The sequence below is a fragment of the Diabrotica virgifera genome, chromosome 8 (genome assembly GCF_917563875.1).
Source record: "Diabrotica virgifera virgifera chromosome 8, PGI_DIABVI_V3a".
Lineage (NCBI taxonomy): Eukaryota > Metazoa > Arthropoda > Insecta > Coleoptera > Chrysomelidae > Diabrotica > Diabrotica virgifera.
In genome coordinates, this window is record NC_065450.1 from 52,188,037 (window position 1) to 52,211,674 (window position 23,638).

The 23,638-nt window shown below is 34.1% G+C and overlaps 1 protein-coding gene across 2 annotated transcripts in view; it reads right to left on the bottom strand.

Annotated features, from left to right (window-relative positions):
- Positions 1 to 23,638, bottom strand: part of LOC114339800 (protein nubbin) — a 413,621-nt gene that overhangs the window by 355,213 nt on the left and 34,770 nt on the right. For both annotated transcript variants that reach the window (XM_050657778.1, XM_050657777.1), the window contains exon 2: positions 3,237 to 3,281. In XM_050657778.1, coding sequence (XP_050513735.1) covers positions 3,237 to 3,281 — 45 coding nt within the window. The remainder of the gene's footprint in view (positions 1 to 3,236; positions 3,282 to 23,638) is intronic.

The following is a 23,638-nucleotide window of genomic DNA, read 5'->3' on the forward strand; positions in this document are numbered from 1 at the left end:
AAAATTTATTTTGCAAAATCTATTAAACCGATCTTAATGAAATTTACAGTGTTGTTTTACTATATCATAAAGTCTTTCTGGGTAAAATATGAAGGTCCTAAGTGTAGCATAAATGGTTGAAAAACGTAAAATGCGAATATGTGTTTTTGTATGGTTTTTTTCGCAAGTATTACTATTTTGCAACAAGGGTGACTATTTTTTAAATTTTTAACCAATCCTATATTATAGTAAATTTAATTACGCAACTTTTATCTCAGTACAACTTTTCTCAGAAATGAACAGTTTTAAAGTTATATTAAAAAAACCAATAAAAAAATCGAATTTTTCCTTTATATTTTGACATTTTGATTATTTAAACAATGTTCTGGACCATTTTGAGTGGGAGGATAACTCAAATATTATTATTTGAGTTATTTTTAAGCAACATCTGCAAAAAAAATTGAGTCACCTCTCAACGTCCATCTCAAAACAGATGAGCCCTGGACTAATTGTGATTTTTTGAAAATACCAAGAAAACAAACTCCTTAAAAAGTAGATTAACTACTCCAAACCAATCTATGATAATAAGCATAGCATCAAATGCATTAAAATAATGTGCAATTAAAGCCATAAGACAAATACGAGATCAATAACCGTGTTAGCTGAACAGCTAAAAGCTAAAATGCTTTCTAGAATTGGTTTCTTGAGGGCCTTTTGTAAGTCTTTTTCAACGTTTACTTTCAGCCACTTCCATTAATTATTGGTTTTCCCCTTTTCTTACCCACTGCTGGATTCCATTCCATCATCGTGTATGTTACTGCCTCATCTTCTGTTCACCAGATGTGACCTATTTCTACTTTATTTTGGTCACGTTATCATTGGTACTCTGTTCTTAAGTCTTCTTCATCTATTTTAATCAGTGTCATTGTTTCTGTTGTGTATATTGGTTTATATAAGTATTATGTTACGTTCAGATAAGTAAATTTTTTGCTTTTAAGTAGGTAATCTTTTATTTACAAAATAAGCTTTATTCGCTGCAAATACTTTTTCTTTAATTTCTAACATTCTCTCTCCGGCTTCGTTTATTGTTGCTCCCAGTTATTTGAAATGTTCTACTTCTATAAATTCTCCCTATTTTGATATTTTCTTTTAATAGTTTTTCCCCAATCATAATATTTTTATCTTTTCTTGATATGATCTGAGTCCCATTGTCTCACCTTTCTCTTTTATTTCTTCTAGCATTCCTTTCTTATTTCTGTTATTTGCAATAATAACAATATCATCTGCGAAGGCGATTATTTGTCCACCTTTTGGTCTTAGGTTCCCTTTGTCTATATTTCGTAGTTCATATTCTAAAGCTTGATTAAACAGTGTTGTGGATAAAGCATGTCCTTGTTTCACCCCTTTATTTATAATGAGTTGATATATCTTCCCTGTTTGCGTCTAGTCTTTATACTAATTTAGGTAGTTTTCATTCATTTATTAATTTTCTTTCTAAGTTTGCGTGAGATTTTTAATTTTTCTAGTGCTATCATCAGTATTTTATTTTTAATCGAATCAAATGCCTGTTTGAAAAGTCGATAAAGAACATCTCCAGTCCTAACTTATTCATTTGATTTTTCCATTATTATAGCACCTACTGTTGATCTTCTTGCTGTGGATCCACATTGGTATTGATCTACTCTATTTTTAGTGATATTTGACAATTAGACAAGACGAAAACGGCGGGTTCGTTGGGAAAAATATTCCCATGAGATTTTTTTGCATAATTACATTCGTGAGACATCCCAGAATAAGGTTCAAAAAGTCGCCCACGTGAAAAGTGGGCCAATTTTTTTTAACAATTTTTTTTAATCAAATTTCAAAAATCAATATTTTTGACCCGGACAATTTTTTTGTAGGTTTTCTGGATCATTCTGGATAAAAAAGGTCTCTTATAATTTTTCTTCAAAGTTGATCGTTTTTGAGTTATAAGCAATTTAAAATTGAAAAAAACGAAAAATGGCGATTTTAAAGGCTTAATAACTCGGTTAAAAGTTATTATTATGAAAGTCAGAAAGTGACTAAATCAAAGTTTAATGCCCCCCTACAAGATCGCGAAGAAATTTTTGTCATTATTTTATTACTAAGCTGTTATTTTTAAGTAATAATATTGAGCGCCATGCACGTGGTTGGCGGCCATAAATGTGAGTGCAAGTAAGATGCACAATTGGACTGCCGGAGTGGCATCTCTCTCGCACTCAGTATTTACGGCCGGCTACCACGTGCATGGCGCTCAATATTATTACTTAAAAATAACAGCTTAGTAATAAAGTAATGACAAAAATTTCTTCGGGATCTTGTAGGGGGGGTGGAGGGGTGGGCATTAAACTTTGATTTAGTCACTTTCTGACTTTCATAATAACTTTTAACCGAGTTATTAAGCCTTGAAAATAAAAATGCCATTTTTCGTTTTTTTCAATTTTAAATTGCTTATAACTCGAAAACGATCAACTTTAGAGAAAAATTATGAGACCTTTTTTATCCAGAATGGTCCAAAAAACCTACAAAAAAATTGTCCGGGCCAAAAATATTGATTTTTGCAATTTGATTAAAAAAAATTGTTAAAACAAATTTGGCCCACTTTTCACGTGGGCGACTTCTTGAACCTTATTCTGGGATGTCTCACGAATGTAATTATGCAAAAAAATCTCATGAGAATATTTTTCCCAACGAACCCGCCGTTTTCGCCTTGACCAAATGTTGTTCGTATTATTGATGTCATTATTTTATAGGTCGTCCTTAGAAAACATATACACAAAAGCCAAAACAATTACAGCTGAGATATGTCAATAACAAAACTCTTTTACAAATGATTGAACCTTCGAAGAACTAGAAACATCTTCACGTTTTTTATGTCATCATTGTTTCGAAGTTGGTACATATTTTAGGCAAAGCTTTTCAATATAAAATATTTTTACCACAGGCCCACAAAATATTCAGACCGACAGAATGAACCCTTCTGAAATTACCCCTTATTGCCATCAAACATTTTTATTGAGGGTAAAGATCATAAAAATTGGTTTGCAAATTTTTATGGGTATCTTTTTTAACATTTTATTTACGGATTGAGTGAACAAAAATTTGAATAGCGGAATTCTTGTTAAAGAGAAAGTTGTCCCCTTTAGTTCCAGCTAAAATGTGCCCTTGTAGAAACTACTTTTTAGGTTTAAAAAAGAGGTAGAATTTTATTACTTCAAAACGTTTTATTGGCTTACCGTATTTCGATTCTGATGTGGGTGTATTGGGTGAAGCTGGAATTTCTGAAACAAAAAAATATTTGGTTAACTTAAAATGTTCTTGAACGTAATAATAAATTTGTTTATGAATACCCATGGCACCAAGAACCAAATATTAAAAACGATCTAAACAGTAAATCGGATATAACAAATTACATATTCATACACAGTAATAGTAAAAACGTATTGTATTCAGCCAGAATACAACAAGAATAGAATACATCCAAAGAGCTGAAATAAATCCGAACGATTAACTCCAGTCCATATTTTTAACGTTATAATGACAAAATATACGAAAATTAGGTGACACAGTGGACAAACTGGGTAACAAATGATTTGGGGGCAAAGCTAAAAAGAAAAATACGCGCTAATGAGTAGATCATTCTGCAGATTGATTTCTTTTTCTTCAGCCTGTTTGAATCCACTCTTGGCCAAAGGCCTTCCCATGAGTTTCCACTCTTCTCTGTTATGTACTATTTGGTGCCAGTTTCTGCAAACTTTTGCGTTAATGTTGTCTAGCCAGCTTCCAGAATAATACACGTAACCAGTGAAAGAATAAGACAAATCATGAAAAGAATAAACAACATCATAGAAGAAATACAGCAAAAACAGAGCTTCCATAAATAATCCACTTCCTCTACCAAAACTTTGGTAGAGGAAGTGGATTATTTAAAGATTCTAAAGGGTTATAACTTTATCAGACCAGAATGACAGGCCATCGGCTACCGAAATTACTATTGGATTGGCACCCACCTGAGCGAAAAAACGAGGGTAAATCTTGATGATGATCATGAGAGTGATGATGTCGAAGTTGTAAAATTTTTTATTTTGATATTGTTACGAACTTAAAGCACTAGCCATAGAATAATAAATTCTAAAGGAAAGAATGACAAGAATACAGAATTTAGCAGGATTTTTACTTCTGTCCTTCTGTCACTTTTGAGTAAACCATTCCGTTAAACAGTAGTTCTTCCGTTAAGTTATATAAATTTTAAAATGTAGATTTTTTTTAGATTAGGAACCATTATATTTACTTAACGAGAAAGTTAAAACATATTTTAGGTAGTTGAATTTTCGAATGGTTAAAGATTTTGAACATAATGATCTGACAAATCTGTTAACGTCAACCGCTTGAGTACTTATGTAATTTTACATAATGGTATCACCAATTATAATGCAATTAAGCAGCATCTAGAAGCATATACATGTTGTAAGAATGTTATGAGAACGTTTTTATTTCTTTGTGCATCGGATCTCTACCGATATTTCTTTCAGACGTGTTCTAATATGCATTCGAACCGCCCCCTTCAGATTAAAATATTCCTCTTTTGCATATGAGATAGCAGTGGCGTGAACACCTCCAGAGCACAAATTATTTTTAAATTAGATTTAAAATTAGTTTTCTCTCCTTGTAAAATTGTTTTCCTTTCTTTAGGTACTATGAACTTAGTTCCGCATGGTCCGATTTTGTGAATCGTGTAACACTATATTATTCATGTTAATGACAGATGACAATTGACAGATGAAATTTTTGATAATAAGTCATTTAGTAGTTGACGAATAGATCTTCTTCTTCTTCTTAACTCAGGAGAGACTCGTTAGTCTGTGGCACTTGGTGATAAGACCTTCCTACCACACCCTGTTCTTCTCCTTAAACTCTAATAAATTATGTGGCCTCAACGAAGGCCCACAATTTTCTTATTGGTAGTTTTAGGATCTCTTCTGGTTCAAACCTCATTTGGCCAGTGCATTACTGCCTTACATTACCTAGCAAACTGCAATGGCAGTATGTGTTTGGCAGTCTCTTCTTCCATTTCGCATTTTCTGCACCATGGTTCATTCACCTTACCTAGTTTGTATAGGTGATTTCTTAAACGGCAATTTCCAATCACCATTTCAGTGACCGTTTTGATCTCTCGTTTATTGAGGTTCATCAAACTGTTCGAGAGTTTTTTTATCAATATTCTTGATTATTTTTTTAGTCTGGGTTTGCCCTTGAGTGGTTCTCCATTTCTTTTGATGATTCTTTATCAGCCATTTCTGAACCTCGTTTTTCGTAGCATGTTTAGTGATGCCTCAGAAAGGTTCTGGGCCTTCAAAAGTTTCTCTCGAGCCTTGTTTCTCTAACATATCTGCTCGTTCGTTCCCATGCACCCCTTCATGGCCCGGCACCCATATTAATGACACTTTATTGTCTTTTGCCAGGTTGTTGAGGTTGTTGTTGCCAGGTGCAGTTTGAGACCAACGAAATAAAGTATTGCTGGAAAAGGACTACAGGACAATGTAAGAAGTGAGGAAATCAGACGCATAGGTGGCGCAGACAATATAAATACCTGGGTAAAGAACAGAAAAGAAGAGTGTAATCAACACATAAAAAAGATGTCTGAATTAAAGGTAGTTAAGAATAGCCAGGAACAAGACACCGTTAGGCAAGAGATGAAGTATAGGACACCCAAGGAAAAGATGGAACGTCAATTTAGGGGTAGATAAAAAGACGCTGTTGAAGAAAAACAGGCAGTAATGTATATATAACAGAAAAAAAGAAGAAGAATTTCCGTTATTATTGTGATATGTAGTCTTAATTTAATTTTATTCAATCTGTGTCAATCCCGACACCCGACGCTGTATTAATTTATAATTTAGTAGGATGAACCCGATATAAATTATCGATTTTTCTTCAGACACGTTCTATAAGGTAATGAAGGCTAATATCATGTGATTTGATGGTATCTGCCTTTTATGCATTTGCTTTATAAAATATGAGAATTATTAGATCAGATTTGGTGGAACTTTTCGCATACGCTTATAATTATAACGCTTTACCACATCATAAATCAAATAGTACTTAAGGAACAATTTTTTAAATCCAAATGAGATGGAGAAATGATTAAATAAAAACACGCATGAATAGTGAATATTAATTAATATAAATGTAAAAAAGAAGGTTAGGTTGCATTCCACAAGCAAGAGGAAGGAAGCAACAAGTGCTATATTTGTCTTTATGTCCCAAGTCAGTTTTATTTTGTATAAGAAAGAGTTCGAAAAAAAAATAAAACAAACTCTTATCTGAGAACATCTATCACAAAATAATCAAAGTACGTCTAAATGACTTTGAGAATGCTTTCGACAAAATACAACACAGAAGGCTTGCAAACATATTAGGGAATACAGAAATAGATAATCAGGATGTGAGAATCATTACCAATTTATACCAATGTCAGAAATTATACGAGTAGACCAACAAAAATCTAAAGATATACCTAAAAAGACAAGGAGTATGACAAGGATGTGTACTAACCCCTTTAATGTTTAATATGTATTCAGAAGCGATGTTTAAATAGGCACCAGAAGACGAAAATAAAGGCATATCAATTAACTAGTAAATAATCTCAGATATGCAGACGATACGATACTCCTTGCACACAGCAGAGAAGAGCCGTAGATTTTGGTTGTTGTATGCATTACTGCGAGAGGTATGGAATGGCTCTAACATCGATAAGACACAAAAAGGATTGTCGGTAATAGCAAGATTGAAGACGAAAGAATCTATGTTAAAGGAAGAGCTTTACAGAAAGTACCTTGGTACAATACCTGGGACGTGAACTGAACGAATAATGGAACCGTAGTATTGAAACAAACGACACATTGAGATGGCCAGAAGCGCTTTCAAGAAGATAAAAGCAGTATTATGCAATGGAAAACTGAGAATATAAATAGACTAGAGTACTCAAATGCTGCTTATTTTCTATTTGGTATAAGGAGTTGAAACTTTGACAATTACGGATGCAATTGAAACCAAAATATACCTATTAAGATATTTTGGACATATAACTAGAAAAAGAGAAGGTATGGAACGAGTGATAGTTGAAGACAACATCCTTATGAAGGAGAAAAAATAGAGGAGTTGTGTGTCCGCAACTCTTTGGTCTATCGTAAAGGTATTGCTGATACGAAAGATGCTATCTGCCTGTTTTATTTGAAAGACTGGTATCTTAAATATTCCTATGCTGTGTTAGGGTCACTATGTATATATGCCCTCATAATTCTACTATTCTGCGGGGTTACTAGTTTACGACATACAGGGCGAACACACTTTGTACCCCTTTTTCCAAGATGACGGCCAAGAAAAAAGAGTTACATAAAAAAGAATGTGTGTGTACTTTGTACGCACGTAATAAGTTATACTTCTATTATATGATTTCTTAAAAATAAATATACTTTAAACAGTTTGTTTTAATTTTTTTTTAAACACCAAACTAATTTTGTGCTTGCCGCTTTCAAAAAAATAAAAAAAAAGTATAGGATTGCACTGAATTCGAACTCATGACCTCCCGATCTCTGGCCGAATGCTATACCAAATGCGCTACGAGAACTGTGTCTGTATCGGTTCGGACGTACCTAATAACAATTCACGGTAACAAACAGACAAGGTGAAGTATTATAATAATAATAGCATTTATTGTCCAACAGAATCCATTTACAGGACAAAATATTACACAAAAAAAAATTAAATGAAATATTAGTAATTCATAGGTACCAATAACACATCAAAAACTTTACAAAACTAAATTTGTACGTAAAGAAATAAATTAATAATCTAGGTAGATCTTGGCCATAGAAATAAGTTGCTTTAAACTGCAGTTAAATATATCGCAGTAAATACTTAAGGCTACGGCTCCACGGGCGAGAAATTGACGCTAGCAGTAGCAGTAAAATGAACTTAAGGCTCCGCGGAACGGAATGGGAATAGCCGAACTGAACCGACTACGCACAAGTCCTGTAGTCGGTACAGTTCGGCTACTCCTATTCCGTTCCGCGGAACCTTAAGTTCATTTTACTGCTACTGCTAGCGTCAATTTCTCGCCCGTGGAGCCGTAGCCTAAGGCATTATAATAACTGCACATGACGAATAGAGGAGAATTCAACATAAGGTTAGTTCTAGCTTGTGTATTTCTGAATGTAATCGAATTTCTTACTGGATAAGACGGATAAGATTATAATAAATATACAATAAAATGTTTTAATATTACTCATCTTACTCCTGAGGAAGACAAATCCAAAGGCACAAAAATTATAATAAATATATTTACTAAAAACACTAACATATTCTTTTCACACCTTTTCTGGCACTGATATATTTATACATAACTAGAAAGATTTAGCAACTAAACGCCATACTGCCTGTGTGCGCATGCGCGCAGTATTATGAAATTTTACTCTCAATCGCGCCTAGAGAAGTATAACTTCAAAAAAATAAAATTTCGTCCTCTAAGAAATGCAACTGTTACTTTTCGATCGACTATATAGTACAATCTACAAAATTATACGCTTTGCATAAATAAAAAAAAATAAATTTAATAAATCATTCATCTCATACTTTAACACCAATTTTCACAGCTGAGGCCTTCTAAGCTCAATCCCTTTTTTACCTGACTAATAAGAAATACTTCTATAATTCGGTTGATAATTTGGCATGAATATTCCTTTCTTGGGGTTACGTTGGGTAATTTTTTATCTGTTTTATTTTAAATATGCGACGTAAAAAAGTTGGCCGTTACTAATTATTAACGATATCAGCAGGTGCATACATCCTAAATATGTTGCGGTTTTCTCAACTATTTTGTTAGAAACAGAAACATACGTTAATACCGTATTTTGCTACCAAATGACCACATTCCCTATGTTTCAAGTTTACAGTATTTTAAAAATGTTTTACAAAATCCACAAGGAACAAAAAATTCTATTAAGTAAAATGCTTTATAAAAGGTATATATCGCACACCTTGATCTAAAAAGAGTTAAGTCAAAAATATGTGAAATTGAGTTAAGCTCACCATTTAATTCCCTGTACGGATACCTATCGATCAATAAAAGAGATTTAAAAATATATGTGCAAAATTCAACGTTAGATGGTACCTAGAGTCTCTTTTGTTGTACAAGCGAGCCATATCCCACCGCGCATAAATGGGAACAATGCTAGATGCAATCAGAATTACAAGCGGAGTGCAAGTGTCCTCCGTAAAAAGTATAGAGTTATTTTGAGTTGTACCTGTTTAGTTGAAATTTGAAGCAGTATTATTTTGAGTTGTCATCTTTTAAATGGTTAGTGCTAATTACAAGGATACAACAATTTGACTTAAACCTGTATCGCTGGCAAGGTAAGTAAAGATTTTATTTTTATTTTTAGTTGTTACCCTACTCTTGAAACATTTTCGATACTGTAGTAGTGTCTGTTTTGCTGAGTCATATTTGATACTTCCTTTTTTCTGCAAAATCTTATCAAAATTAAACTTATTTCGTTATTGACGATTCGAGTTTGTAGGTCGTAGTACAGTTTAATGTTTATCTTACGATTAAGAATATTGGTTCCTCTTTTACTGCCAATTTTTCAAGTTGGATCCCTTGAGATGGTTTCTGACAAAATTAACTTTACAACATAGCCAAAAAGATTAAAAATGTTTTTTGTGGGCTTTCTAAATTGATTTGTGGCACATGACTCTGTCAGTTAGTAAAATAAACATTGTATATTTCAGGAAAACAATGAATCGCCGGCGATTGTTAGTAAGTATGGTGGAAGAACAGTATAAATAAAATATCACTCCTATAACTTCTAGTCAACATGCAACCGGGGAAGATAACTTGAAGATGTCATCAAGTGATAAAGTTCCATCCAAAGAAACTCATGTTGTTTTGACACCGGTTAACACATCTATCCATAGCACATCTAAACAGCAGCCCCGGACTATTAAATTGAAGAGTCTCAGATGCAGAATCCACCAATTTAATAAAAATTAAAATGGTAAATAGTGATTTAAACCTGAGATTTTCGCGTTGAAAGTTCTTACTGGTACATCCTTAATCTGCGACTTTTTCAATTAATAAGACAGCAGACGACGAATATAGAAAACGAAAGGGAAACGATCACATTCCGCCTTCATTCGTCTAGGAAAAGGACAGCAGAGGAACTTTCAGTACTCAAACCGAGTAAAGGAAATAAAATAATAAATGATGGTTTTGCTTGTTTTCGATTCAGAGGGTTGCACACCCGCTAGACAGGCTGTTTCTACCATTTCAGGCATCCTCAGTAGCTTTTGTTAGCGTGCACACCTCTGAATCGAAAAATAGCTCCACCATCATTTTAAAGGGAATCTGAAAAATAATTTAAATTTCCCATTAGATGCGATACAGCGACATCTCATAACAAATTGAAGAGTCTCAGATGCAGAATCCACCAATTTAATAAAAATTAAAATGGTAAATACTGATTTAAACCTGAGACTTTTCGCGTTGAAAGTTCTTACTGGTACATCCTTAATCTGCGACTTTTTCAATTAATAAGACAGCAGACGACGAATATAGAAAACGAAAGGGAAACGATCACATTCCGCCTTCATTCGTCTAGGAAAAGGACAGCAGAGGAACTTTCAGTACTCAAACCGAGTAAAGGAAATAAAATAATAAATGATGGTTTTGATTGTTTTCGATTCAGAGGGTTGCACACCCGCTAGACAGGCTGTTTCTACCATTTCAGGCGTCCTCAGTAGCTTTTGTTAGCGTGCACACCATTTTAATTTTTATTAAATTAGTGGATTCTGCATCTGAGACTCTTCAATTTGTTATGAGATGTCGCTGTATCGCGTCTAATGGGAAATTTAAATTATTTTTCAGATTCCCTTTAAAATGATGGTGGAGCTATTTTTCGATTCAGAGGTGTGCACGCTAACAAAAGCTACTGAGGACGCCTGAAATGGTAGAAATAGCCTGTCTAGCGGGTGTGCAACCCTCTGAATCGAAAACAAGCAAAACCATCATTTATTATTTTATTATATTTCACGTATTTGGAGCGATGAAAGTGATATTGACAACTAAGATAAAGATCCTAATTTGCAATTGTTAAACAAAAATGCGCACCCGCCTAAGGTGGTACCTTCATCATCATGGGTAACTTGATCCAGCAGCAGCTCCAGGGCATCGGTTACCGAAGATGATAGTGATAAAGTTGGCCCAGAAGGTGGTATGGTTCCTGAAACTGCTACTGAGATTGAGATACTACTGAGACTGAAATAGATAAACTACCTTGTCAAAATCTAAAACACTAATTCTAGCAAGAATGGTTGGACCACCCTGTGGAGACAAATGTCGCCTAAAATGCAAAGATAAAGTGGACAAAATGTCAAAACAACAGGACTTTGATGAATATTGGGCACTCAGTGATCTTGGAAAGCAAAAATAATTCTTAGAACGCCACTCGCAACAAATAAACTCTATATATCGGTACTTAGGTACACACAATTTTAGAGCTCTCAACATCCCTTTTACTTTGAGATTAATGGATCCAAAATGCAAATATGCAATGCATTTTTCAAATAAACTCTTGATTTGAGCAATAAAGCGATGAAAACAGCATATTCGAAGAAAACAGAATTAGGTATTATTCAAGCCGATTTAAGATGAAAACAATAATCACCATCCAACCAAAAAGTCACTTCGTTGTAACTAAATGAACAATACCTCTTCAAAAGAGAGGCAACTACAAACTTAATTCACCAACACAGACTCAACTCAAGTTAGTATAACAAATATAAATATATTAATAATCAAACGGGTAAAACGTGTATTAGACATTAAAGTACTTCAAAATAATATTCTGGTGTATAAATAAAGCAAACCATAAAAACAAAACACTCCCACATGGACACCGAAAACAGTTTTTGAAACTAAATTGTTAGTTGAAAGGTGTTCTTTAACACATTCGCTGTGCATGACTCCGATCGGAGTCAAAGTGCTGCTTTGCTAGATGCGCTTGACTCTGTTAGGGGACAGTGAGCCGTTGATTTTCAATACTGTATATTTTGGCCGCTCCTGTATAACAACTCTCAAAACAAGTCAGCAGCGAATGTGTTAAATTGACTGGAACATTTTTTAGAATTTTAACTTTACAAAACATATTCGCTTTTGTGAACGTCCATGTTTGACATCCATATGTAAGGACCGGAAGAATACACACACCCAAACTTATATGGAATCACCATGTATTTCAAAATAATATTTATTTATTTTGAAAAAAGTTGTTATTGTCGAGAAGAATAAAGATTTTATTATTGAAAATAAACAATTCGATAAGACAATCAGATAGTACAGCTCGGTACGGTATAGATTATTTGCTGGAGTTGCAAAATGAACGAAAATAAATAAACTAACTTTTGCGTCCCAAGACGAAAATATGCATCATGTGGGATTAAAGAACAACGGAGAAAGATTATTGGGCTTGTGGAGTAAGTAATGTTCTCAGAGGGACATAGCTGCAGAGATAGGCGTAACAGAGTGCGTTCTGTCCAAAACATATGCTAGCTAACAGGAGCTATGAAAGCTCAAAAACAACGCAAGGGAAAGTCGCCAAAAAGTAAAACCGGCTTGCCGCGATCGTTTAATTGTCCAATCAGCTGGAAGACACCTAACCATATCTCAACTGTTTCAGTTGAAACGATAAGAAGAAGAGTTCGTGCCAAGAAGTATACAGCAGGAGACAGTTATGGGTTCCTGAGTTATCCAGGCAGCACAAGATTGATCGCCTAAATTGGTGTCTCCACCACCAAAACTGGAACATTGGGAATTGACAAAATATGCTATTTTCAGAAAGAGTCAGGATTTGTGTAAAATCAGATGACCCACGAAATCGTGTATGTAGAGGTCGAGGAAGACAAGCAAGAACGAAAACTGTAAGATCTATTCACAAATATACAAGGGGATATTGTTCTGGAGAGGAATTGTGATCCGTAAAATAACTCCTTTAATTTTCATCCAATTAACTTTAACTGCTCATGGGTATGTTGATAACCTGTAGTTAGGCTATGGAGAGGTGCAACAGGAGAACATTTTATTTGCATGCGTGATAATGGACCTCCACATACCATTAGAGTGACTAGAGACATCATTGAAGCAGAAGGTATCCCTTGTTTGGAGTGGCCTGTTGCTGAAGTTGCCTATTGACTTTAAAATAACTACTTTCAATGTGTTTGTTAAATACTTTATTGTTTTATTTAATTGTTATGTATTTGTTATTAAATTGCTTTAAAATAAATATTGTTTGACTTCGTGTGTTCGTTTTTTTAAATCAGCACGAAATAATAAGAAATATCAGATGATTCCATATAAGTTTGGGTGTGTGTACATTGGTCGTAGAGTAAACTCTACGACTCTACAACTTTTTTATTCAGATTTTTTTATTCAAAACTAAGACATTAAGATATTATTTCTCTTTGCCAATAATAACAAGACTCCGTTGATGGAATCGACGTCGAAATCTATCTTTAAGTATCATCTAAAGGTAATGTTTTAAATGTTAGTTTAACCAATTTTAACAAATTTAACCAATAGTTTAACAAATTTAATTCTCGATGTAACCAATTTCAAAAAGTTGCTAGTTTCATGTACTAAGCACAACGCACTGAGGATGATCTGATCCAGATTGAAAACGTTTTGCAAATCCTTTTGGATGATTTTTAATGTTTTTTAATAAAACTTTTTTATACCATTATACAAACGAAGTTTTTACTTCTGTATGGTTTTTTTAATTATGGTATACAGCCAGCTACTGGGATTTTCCCTTTGATTTTGTTAGTTTAACACTTTTGTGCTTAGATTTAGAAACTAATGTGACTATATCAGCCTTAGACAACACCGTTTCATTATTAGGACTCTGGCCAGTTGGTTGCTTAAACCAGTGCCAATAAAACACAAACACACACACATTATTAGAACTCGTTCTTCTTCCTCTTCTTCTTGTTCGGTATCGGATAGAGATCTCTTTTCGTCATCGCAATCTCTATATATATATATGTTTTCCATCGCATAGTTGGTCTTTTGTCTTCCTCTCTCTCTTCTTTCTAAAGGTAAACATGACTTTAGCATTTCAGTGCTGTGTTTTCCAGTTTTTTTATTATTGAGAATTCATACAATTAAGAATTTTATATTCACCATTGGGGTGATATGATCGGTCATATTACCCGTATGCACGCCAATAGTAAATATAAATTTCTTGATTGCAAGTCAAAAAATTCGCAATAACTATCTCTTAGAACCTACCAAATTTCATTTGCATATCTCAACCGGTTTTAGGGCAATAAAATAAATCGTCGGTTTGTAAAAAAATTCAACGTCCCGTATCTCGTAAACGAAGCATTTGCGGACATAAGTTTATAAAGCAAACGGTCATTATTTTTTCATGCAGAATTGCCCCTTAAAGTTTGTCGCACTTATTTACAAACAACCTATACTGATGAAGAACATGACTAGTTGTTAAAGTACATAACTTTTGTATTATCCAACATAAGAGAATGAATCAAAAAACAGAATGTTCAGAAAACCTGAGGCTATAGTCGGGATTTAATTTCAGTATTTTATAAAGGCTAGAATATTCCACATGGTGTTGCGAACTTTGAGAAAAAAACACAGTTTGATTCGTACACCCGGTATACAATGAAAATTTACCTGTTTAGCAAAAATTTTATTACAAGGTTATTGACAAAGAATAAGGCTATAACATGTTCAAAAAATCACTTAAATCGGACAACAGGTTAAGGAGATACGCGACATCAAAAATGACCCATTTTTTAGGGTGCCCGTTTTCTATGACGCGCAGTTTATAATAAGTCTTCATTTACCGGATTCCTTGCTTTTTTCATCGTTTTAATCTCTAATTATAGATTACATCCTCTTCCAGCTTGTATTCTCATTAAATTCAGTACTATATGCATCTTATCATATTTTTTTTGTCAATTTCGCTTACCGCTGCCTATTAATTTTCTAATTTCTCCTCGATCGTTATCGAGTTAATTCAACAATGCAAGTTCAAGAAGCTCGTGACTATTTACGCCTTAGGTAGGTAAAATACACTGTGAAATGAATCATAATAATAATAGCCAGTCTGCTATTCTGTCGTTAGTATCGATTTTACACTTTTTTCAAACTAGATTAGTATTTTAATAGGTGTAAAATAAATCAGGGGACATAAACCTTTATTTCATATTTTGTTTGAACGTGGAGCTACTTGGATTTAAATTGGATTGCGGATGCCTAATAGATCATTGAAAGGAGCGCTTCTAGAGATTGTAGAATTAGTAGGTACAGAATATTTTCTCTGGAACTCTGAGGACCTTATCGTCTTATTTATATAAATAAGAAAAAAAAGCAGCTAATACAAAGAAAAGTAATTACACCTAAATTATTCGTACTAGTAAATATTATACAGGGTATTTGGTAAATAATGGGCCATAGATTAACCTTAGATTCCTTTAGTACAAAAGTTGATATTAACCGAAACACAGGGTGTCAAAATTAAATTTTTATTTTATTTATTTTTGAATATTTCTTGACAAGCATGGGACAACAACACTAAATTTGGTAAGTGGTGCTGTTACTGTACATTCTACTAAATTATGTTAAACAAACGTTTCTGGCTACTACCAGAGGCGAACGACGGGGGAACGTGAATGGTTGACCCTTCCCAAATTCTCCGCCACCGGCGGAATTGCTATTTTAGTGCAATTTTTTTATTCTCCAATACCTTCTATGTAAATAACATACTCTTCATTCGTAACGATAAAGCCATTAGTTTTCGAGATTTTTGAAGCTAAAAACGAAGGAGCATAATACATTAACCAAAATAAGTGTGCCTTTTCATTTTTAACTTCAAATATTTCGAAAACTAATGACTTTATCGTTACGAATGAAGGGTATTTCTATTTGGATAGAAAGTATTGGATAAACTAAAAATTATGCTAAAATAGCAGTTTCATCAGTAGTGTAGAATTTGGAAATGGTCAACCATTCACTTTCCCCTGTCGTACGCCTCTGGTAGTAGCCAGAAACGATTATTTACCATAATTTAGTAGGGTGTACACAGTGCCTACACTTTCTGCCAAGTATAACATGGATATCTCAAATTATTTTAAAGTACCTATTCTTTTTTTTTAAATAATTTATTGTTTATTTAAAACTTTAAGAAATATGTGTGCCCGGTACTATAAAACTATTTGACATATCCTTATGATACTTGGCAGAAAGTGTAGGTAATATACACTCTACTAAATTATGTTAAATAATCGTTTCTGGGTAATACCAGAGGCGTATGACAGGGGAAAGTGAATAGTATGTTATTTCTATTTACATAGAAAGTACCGGAGAATCAAAAGATTGCACTAAAATAGAAATTCCGACAATGGCGTAGAATTTGGGAAGGGTCAACCATTCACGTTCCCCCGTCGTACGCCTCTGGTAGTTGCCAGAAACGTTTGTTTAACATAATTTAGTAGGATATACAGTACCAGCATCACTTACCAAATTTCGTGTTGTTGTCCCATGCCTGTCAGGAAATATTCAAAAATAAATAATATAAAAGTTTAATTTTGACACCCTGTAGGTATTTCGGTTATTATCAACGTTTGTACTAAGGTAAGTTAGTTTAAATCGACGTATTTTAACCTCAGGAATCTAAGGTTAAGCTATGGCCCATTCTTTACCAAAAACACCCTATATATGAAACAATGGTTAATAAGCAAAATTATTGTATAAAGGAGAAGATGAATCCTCCAGAAGAACACGTCTTTAAATTCCTTCTCTACCCACCATTATTCCAGAAACACAAAATGTAAATAATTACAATATTTCTAATTTTATTTTAATGTGTTTTTATATGTGAATTTTATTGATTGAGCCTAATTGATTATTCCTCCTTCCTGTTGGTCAGTTTTGTTTCCTATAATTACTGATGAGGGCTACTGTTGGGCCGAAACGCTTCCAATATTTTAGCCTTAAGTTTTTTAATAAAATTATTGTGGTTCATCTTACAGTTGAGTCAGTGGAACCCCGATAAGTCGGCCTCCGATAACCCGGAAGTCCGGCTAAGCCACACCGATTTTCATCAGACAAACAAACATTTTTTGACTTTGAGTTTTTTACCAAGAAATAAACAATACTGTATACAACTGTACGTAATTTAGATGTACTGTGCACATGTATTTCATGTTTTTGCAATTATAATGTGTATTTGTTTATTATTTATATGTATTTTATTAATGTTTACCATATTCTCCGGCTAACCCGGATTTTCGATAACCCGGATCGGCCGCGGTCCCGATTAATCCGACTTATCGAGGTTCCACTGTACTTCATTTCCTTATAATTGTTCGGTCTTTCCATGTTTAGTTACGTTTCAGATTAATGCTAGTCTAAGATGGATTGCTAAGGAGATATCGCCATTTTAGTTTGTCAGGGGCTCCAAGTATACGAATCTATGTTTTATTAAAGTTAAAATACCACAATTACTTGCATACTTGCATATCAAGGCTAAATCTCTAAGATATTGGAAACAATAATCAGAAATAGTAGAGTTAAAATGTCTTCAACAATGAAGATCAATATCTGCCCTTAGCTGGTGATCTTACTGGTCTAACGAAAACAAACAAAGTATTAAGAAATGTTATAAAAAAGATTAGAAAATGAGGCAAAATATTTTGACCTCGTTATAAACCAGGAAAAGTCAAAATATATGATATTCGGAAATACAGAGCAAAAAGAAGAAGGGACAGTTTACTTTTAGGTCTGGATCCCGCGTATGAAAAAAAAGTTGATTAATAGCAAGCTGAAAATTTATTAATAGCTTAAGGGTGTCTAGTCGGACAAACTTTGATATATGGGAACTCTGGAACAGGGGAAGTTTTAATTGTGGAACAGGTTAAAAATTTGGAACGGTCAGACCACGAAAACGGCACATGTATTTTGTCCGACAGAACAGACTTAAACTCTCCGAACAGAGATTAACCTCTCATGCAAAAATCAGACTGCTATTTATCACTAAATGGGCGTTTTAATGAGTGGAACATGTAGAATATGTCAAATGACAGGAATTATGACAGGTGATAAATAGCAGTCTGATTTTTGCATGAGAGTTTAATCTTTGTTCGGAGAGTTTAAGTCTATTCTGTCGGACAAAATAAATGTGCCGTTTTCGTCGTCTGACCGTTCCAAATTTTTAACTTGTTTCACAATTAAGACTGCCCCTGTTCCAGTGTTCCCATATATCAAAGTTTATCCGGCTAGACACTCTTAGGGCCGGTTGTTCGAACGCTAATCAACAATGATCATTATCAAATATTTAATTACTGTCACCAACTGTCAATGTCAACTTTGTTTGGGTTGCTGAAAACATAATTGATTACAATTATGAAATTACTTAATCAATTATGTTAATAATTGTTATGTTAATTGATTAACTAATCTCATAATTTTAATCAATTATGTTTTCAGCAACCCAATAAAAGTTGACATTGACAGTTTTGGTGACAGTAATTAAATATTTAATAGTGATCATTGTTGATTAGCGTTCGAACAACTGGCCCTTAAGCTATTAACAAATTTTCAGCTTGCTATTAATCAACTTTTTTTTCATACGCGGGATCCAGACCTATTTCATATCAAATGAATTAAGGAAATATAATTTTGAGATAGTGGTCCATTGTACGTATCACGACAGGAGGGAGCGGAGTTCTTATAGAAGAGAGGGAGAAATTCTTATAGAAGAGAAAAGTCAGGAAGAATGAGAACTGAATGCCAGATTGCAAAGGGAAATAAAAAGATGGGAAGCCTAATAACACTGATATAATCCAAATATGTATCGAGAAAAACAAAGTTAAGGATGTACAATGTACAGGGTTATTCACTATATTTTGACACCCCTGTAAATTGCTTTATTTACAGAATTAGAAAAAAATCTAAAATACAAAAGTTATTCGATTTTTAAATTATGATTTTTTGGCATATATATCTTACTGGTGACGTCATCCATTTGGGCGTGATGACATAATCGACTATTTCTTTAAATGGGAATAGGGGTCGAGTGCTATCTCATTTGAAAGGTTATTCAATTCCCTATTTAGTAATATACCCTAATTAATTGACACAAAATAAGAATGTATGTAATTTATTTAATTCAAAATACATTCTACTGCTGTCAGAAAACAGAAATAAAAGTTTATTGAACAAATAAACATTACTTTTCACTTAAATTCAATGTTCAAGCTGCCACCCATCTGCCTCTTGGCAGTTTGAACATTGAATTAAGGCAAAAATCAATGTTTATTTGTGCAATAAACTTTTATTTCTGTTTTCTAACAGCAGTAAAATGTATTTTAAATTAAATAAATTACGTACATTCTTCTATTTGTGTCAATTAATTTATTTTAAAATTTTTTTTGTACACCCTGTATAAATAATTATCTTAAGGTTTATATTAATGAATGGAGAATTGAATTATCTTTCAAATGAGCTAGCACACGACCCCTATTCTCATTTAAAAAATAGTCGATTACGTCATCACGCCCAGATGGATGACGTCACTAGTATGTTATATATGTCAAAAAATCATAATTTAAAAATCGAATAACTTTTGTATTTTACATTTTTTTCTAATTCTGTAAATAAAGCAGTTTACAGGGGGGTCAAAATATAGTGAATAACCCTGTACATAAGAGTAATAAGGCTCACAGTGACGTACGGTAGCGAAGTATGAACAACGAAAAAAGCAGATACGGAGATATTGGAAATATGGGAAAGGAAAATGCTCAGAGCTGTATATGAGGCAAAATCACGGTGGAAGGTTTGATGCTTCGAACAAACAGGGCATTAGAGGAACTGTATAACGAACCAATCATCATTCACTTCATAAAGGCACATAGAGTGAGATGGACGGGGCACGTGATGAAGATAGAAAGGAAGAGGATGCCAATGCCAAAGATGATACTAAAACATAGCCCAATCACGAAAAGAAGGAAAGGACGACCGGGGCAAAGATGGTTTGATAGCGTACAGGAAGATCTCAGAAAAGAGGGCATTGATGGTTGGGAAGAAAGAGCAACAAACAGTGACTAATGGAGGAGAATAGTAAGTCAATTTAGTATGCAAGGAGCACGATTGGACAAGAAGCTACCTCGATTGATACAAGTTTGTAATATAGGTATTAGAATTTGGTCACACGGGCGATTTTTTACGGCGCCCATTGGTTTGACTACCTCCCCCACCAATTTTAGATGAAATGATTTCATCTCAAACTGGTGGAGGAGGTAGTCAAACCAATGGGCGGCGTAAATTATCGCGCCGTAAAAAATCACCCGTGTGGCCAAAGCGTTATATTTTATAATATAATACCTATGAATGAAGTACAAGGAAAAATAAAAGAGAAGGGAAAATTATATAAAAAGTAGCAAGAAACCAGATCGGACATATATCTTCAACACTATATGGTCGCCAAAAAGGAAGCGAAAGTAGCAGTAGCAAAAGCTAAAGCAGAAGCGTATTTCAAACCTATACGATCAACTTGATACCAGGGAAGGCAAAATGAAGATATATAAAATAGCCAAACAGAGAGCAAAGAAAGCAAGAAATTTTAATCAGATTAGATGTATCCGAGATGAAAATAATAAAATATTAATTCACGAAAAGGATGTCAAAAAGAGATGGAGAAAGTATTTTGACAGTTTATTAAATGAAGAATTTGACAGACAGTCTGTGGAGTTAACGGAGTCCGTAACAGCAATGGTTACCAGAATAACAAACGGGGAAGTGGCTAAAGCGCTTCAAAAAATAAAGAAAGGAAAATCATTCCTGGGGAAGTATGTAGAGCATTGGGAGATACAGGAATAAGTTGGCTAGCAGGTCTATTTAATAGAATAATGGAAGTTGGACAAATGCCAGACGAATGGAGAAGCAGTATATTAGTAACTGTCTACAAAAACAAGGGAGACATACAACAATGCACAAACTACAGGGCTATAAAGCTACTTAGCGACACCATGAAAATATGAGAGAGAGTAATTGATAGACTACGTGAAGAAACCAAAATATCCGATAATCAATTTGGTTTTATGCAGGGCAGATCAACAACAGATGCAATTTTCATTGTAAGGCAACTGATGGAAAAACACAGGAATAAAAAGACGAACGCTTATATGGTATTCATTGATCTTGAGAAAGCATATGATAGAGTTCCTCGAGAGATTCTGTGGTGGGCACTCAATAAGAAAGGAGTCTCTGGCGAATATGTAAAGATTGTGAGAGATATGGATGAGGGAGTAACGACTAGTGTTAGGACAGGTGTGAAAGAGACTCATAAATTTCAAGTGAAAGTAGGATTGCACCAAGGCTCGGTGCTTAGTCCTTATTTATTCTCATATTCTCATTAGTTTTGGACCAGATAACAGCGAAACTACAGGGTAGCATTCCATGGTGCCTAACGTATGCTGATGATGTAGTGTTAATAGGAAATAGTGAAAGAGACTTAGAACTAAAACTGGAACAGTGGAGACAAGCTCTGGAGGAAAATGGTTTAAAACTTAGTAGGACAAAAATAGAGTATTTGAAATGTTCATTTAAAGATGGAGTTACTACAAATAAAATGGTATCTTTGGATAGTAAAATGATTGTGAAAAGCAATAGTTTTAAGTACCTAGGATCGGTATTACAGAGTAATGGGGAAATAGATGTAGATGCATGCAGTAGAATTAGGGCTGTATGGATTAAGTGGAAAGAAGCGAGTGGTGTGTTGTGTGACAGAAAAATGCCAATGAAGCTGAAGAGAAAATTCTATAAAACAGCCACAAGACCGACTCTGATGTACGGAACTGAATGTTGGGCAGTGAAAAAGAAAGAGGAACAACGAATGCATGTGGCGGAAATGAGAATGCTTAGATGGATGAGTGGAGTGACAAAGAAGGATAAAATTAGAAATGAGTATATTAGGGGAAGTCTAGGTGTGGCACCAATTGATGGCAAAATGAGAGAGCATAGGTTAAGATGGTTTGGTCATGTTCAACGTCGAGACGTTAATCACCCAATACGAAGAATAGCTGAAGTGCAGATTCCTGGAAGGAGTAGGAGAGGAAGACCAAAGAAGACCTGGGGGAGACGATAAGCCAGTACATGTTGGTAAAGGGGATTAACATTGACATGACCCAAAATAGAATTGTGTGGAGAAATGCAATTAGGGAAGCGGACCCCGCATAGGGATAAGGCAAAGAGAATGATGATGATTTTATAATAGGTATTGATGTGATCTTGATTATTGATATGAGATAATATTCTTATTTGTCATTTAATTTAATCAATGCATTAATAATAATTTAATTAATTAACCAGATCACATATCAATATGTTTTCAATCTCAGGGCGAATTATAAAATTAATTACTTACTTACGTGGCTTCTCAGTATTTCTCAATGGTTCCTAATCGGGATAGGAAAGAAAAGAGTAAAATAATACACACATATGGGTTACAATTATAATCAAAATATGGTTTATTTTATTTAAATGGCAATCACTGCTTAATATTTGCTATATCTTATTATTCTTAAACATAACATTTACACATGGGAATCTTATTTCCTTTTGGTTTCCAATTGAAAGTTTTTATTAACATTTAACTATTAGGATTTATTAGCAACAATTCTATTTAAGTTTGATGAAGCTTTTCTGATATTATTGATTATGTTCTTCAATTTTAAATGTGGTATTTAATACGAAAAACCCATACATTCATGTCCAAACAAATGAGACTGACCTTTTTCTGGTGAACTGAGAATGTCTTCACACAAGACCCGTTTCCTGCTATCCTTGGCTGCGATCAAAACCTCGTCCTGGTTTCCAGTAATGTTCTCCTTTGAAAACTAGCTCGTATAGCTCCCGTTCCTGCTTCTGTCGTGATGCCGTGTTTCTACCTTTTTCGAAACTTCAATCAGCTACCGGGACACTCTTGGCTCAAGGAGGTTCTTTTACTCTCAACCTGGCCTACCTCTCGTTCCACGATAGATACTCCACACTCACGGAACTACACCGGCTTTCTCACTCTCCGTACACTACCGTCTACTACTGGACTTCACTTCTCGACAGCTCAAAACATTCTGATCTCTATTTGTCATTCATTCCCCTACTTTCTAAATATCCCTTCCAGATTCACAAATCAACCTTCCACCACCAACTCTCATTCGCAGTATTCCTCAAAACCAATTTTTAATCTTTCTAAATATGCTTAATGGATTTTCAAAAAAAAATAGTTAATTCCCATTCTAAAATTACTTTCTACTATTTACAAAATTTAATGACCTATTATCTACTTCAACTGAGTCTTATTTAGCATAGGCTAATGATCGAACCTTCCGCGAACAACGATAATGATCTATTATCGATTTCAAATGAGTCTTATTTAGCATAGGCTAATGATCGATCCTTCCGCGAACAACGATGATGGTACGCGCCATTCACTTTGTTTATTCTAGTCGCATTGTCCCGAGTTTCGTTTAATCACTTCTTAAAATTAAATATAACAATTTGTTG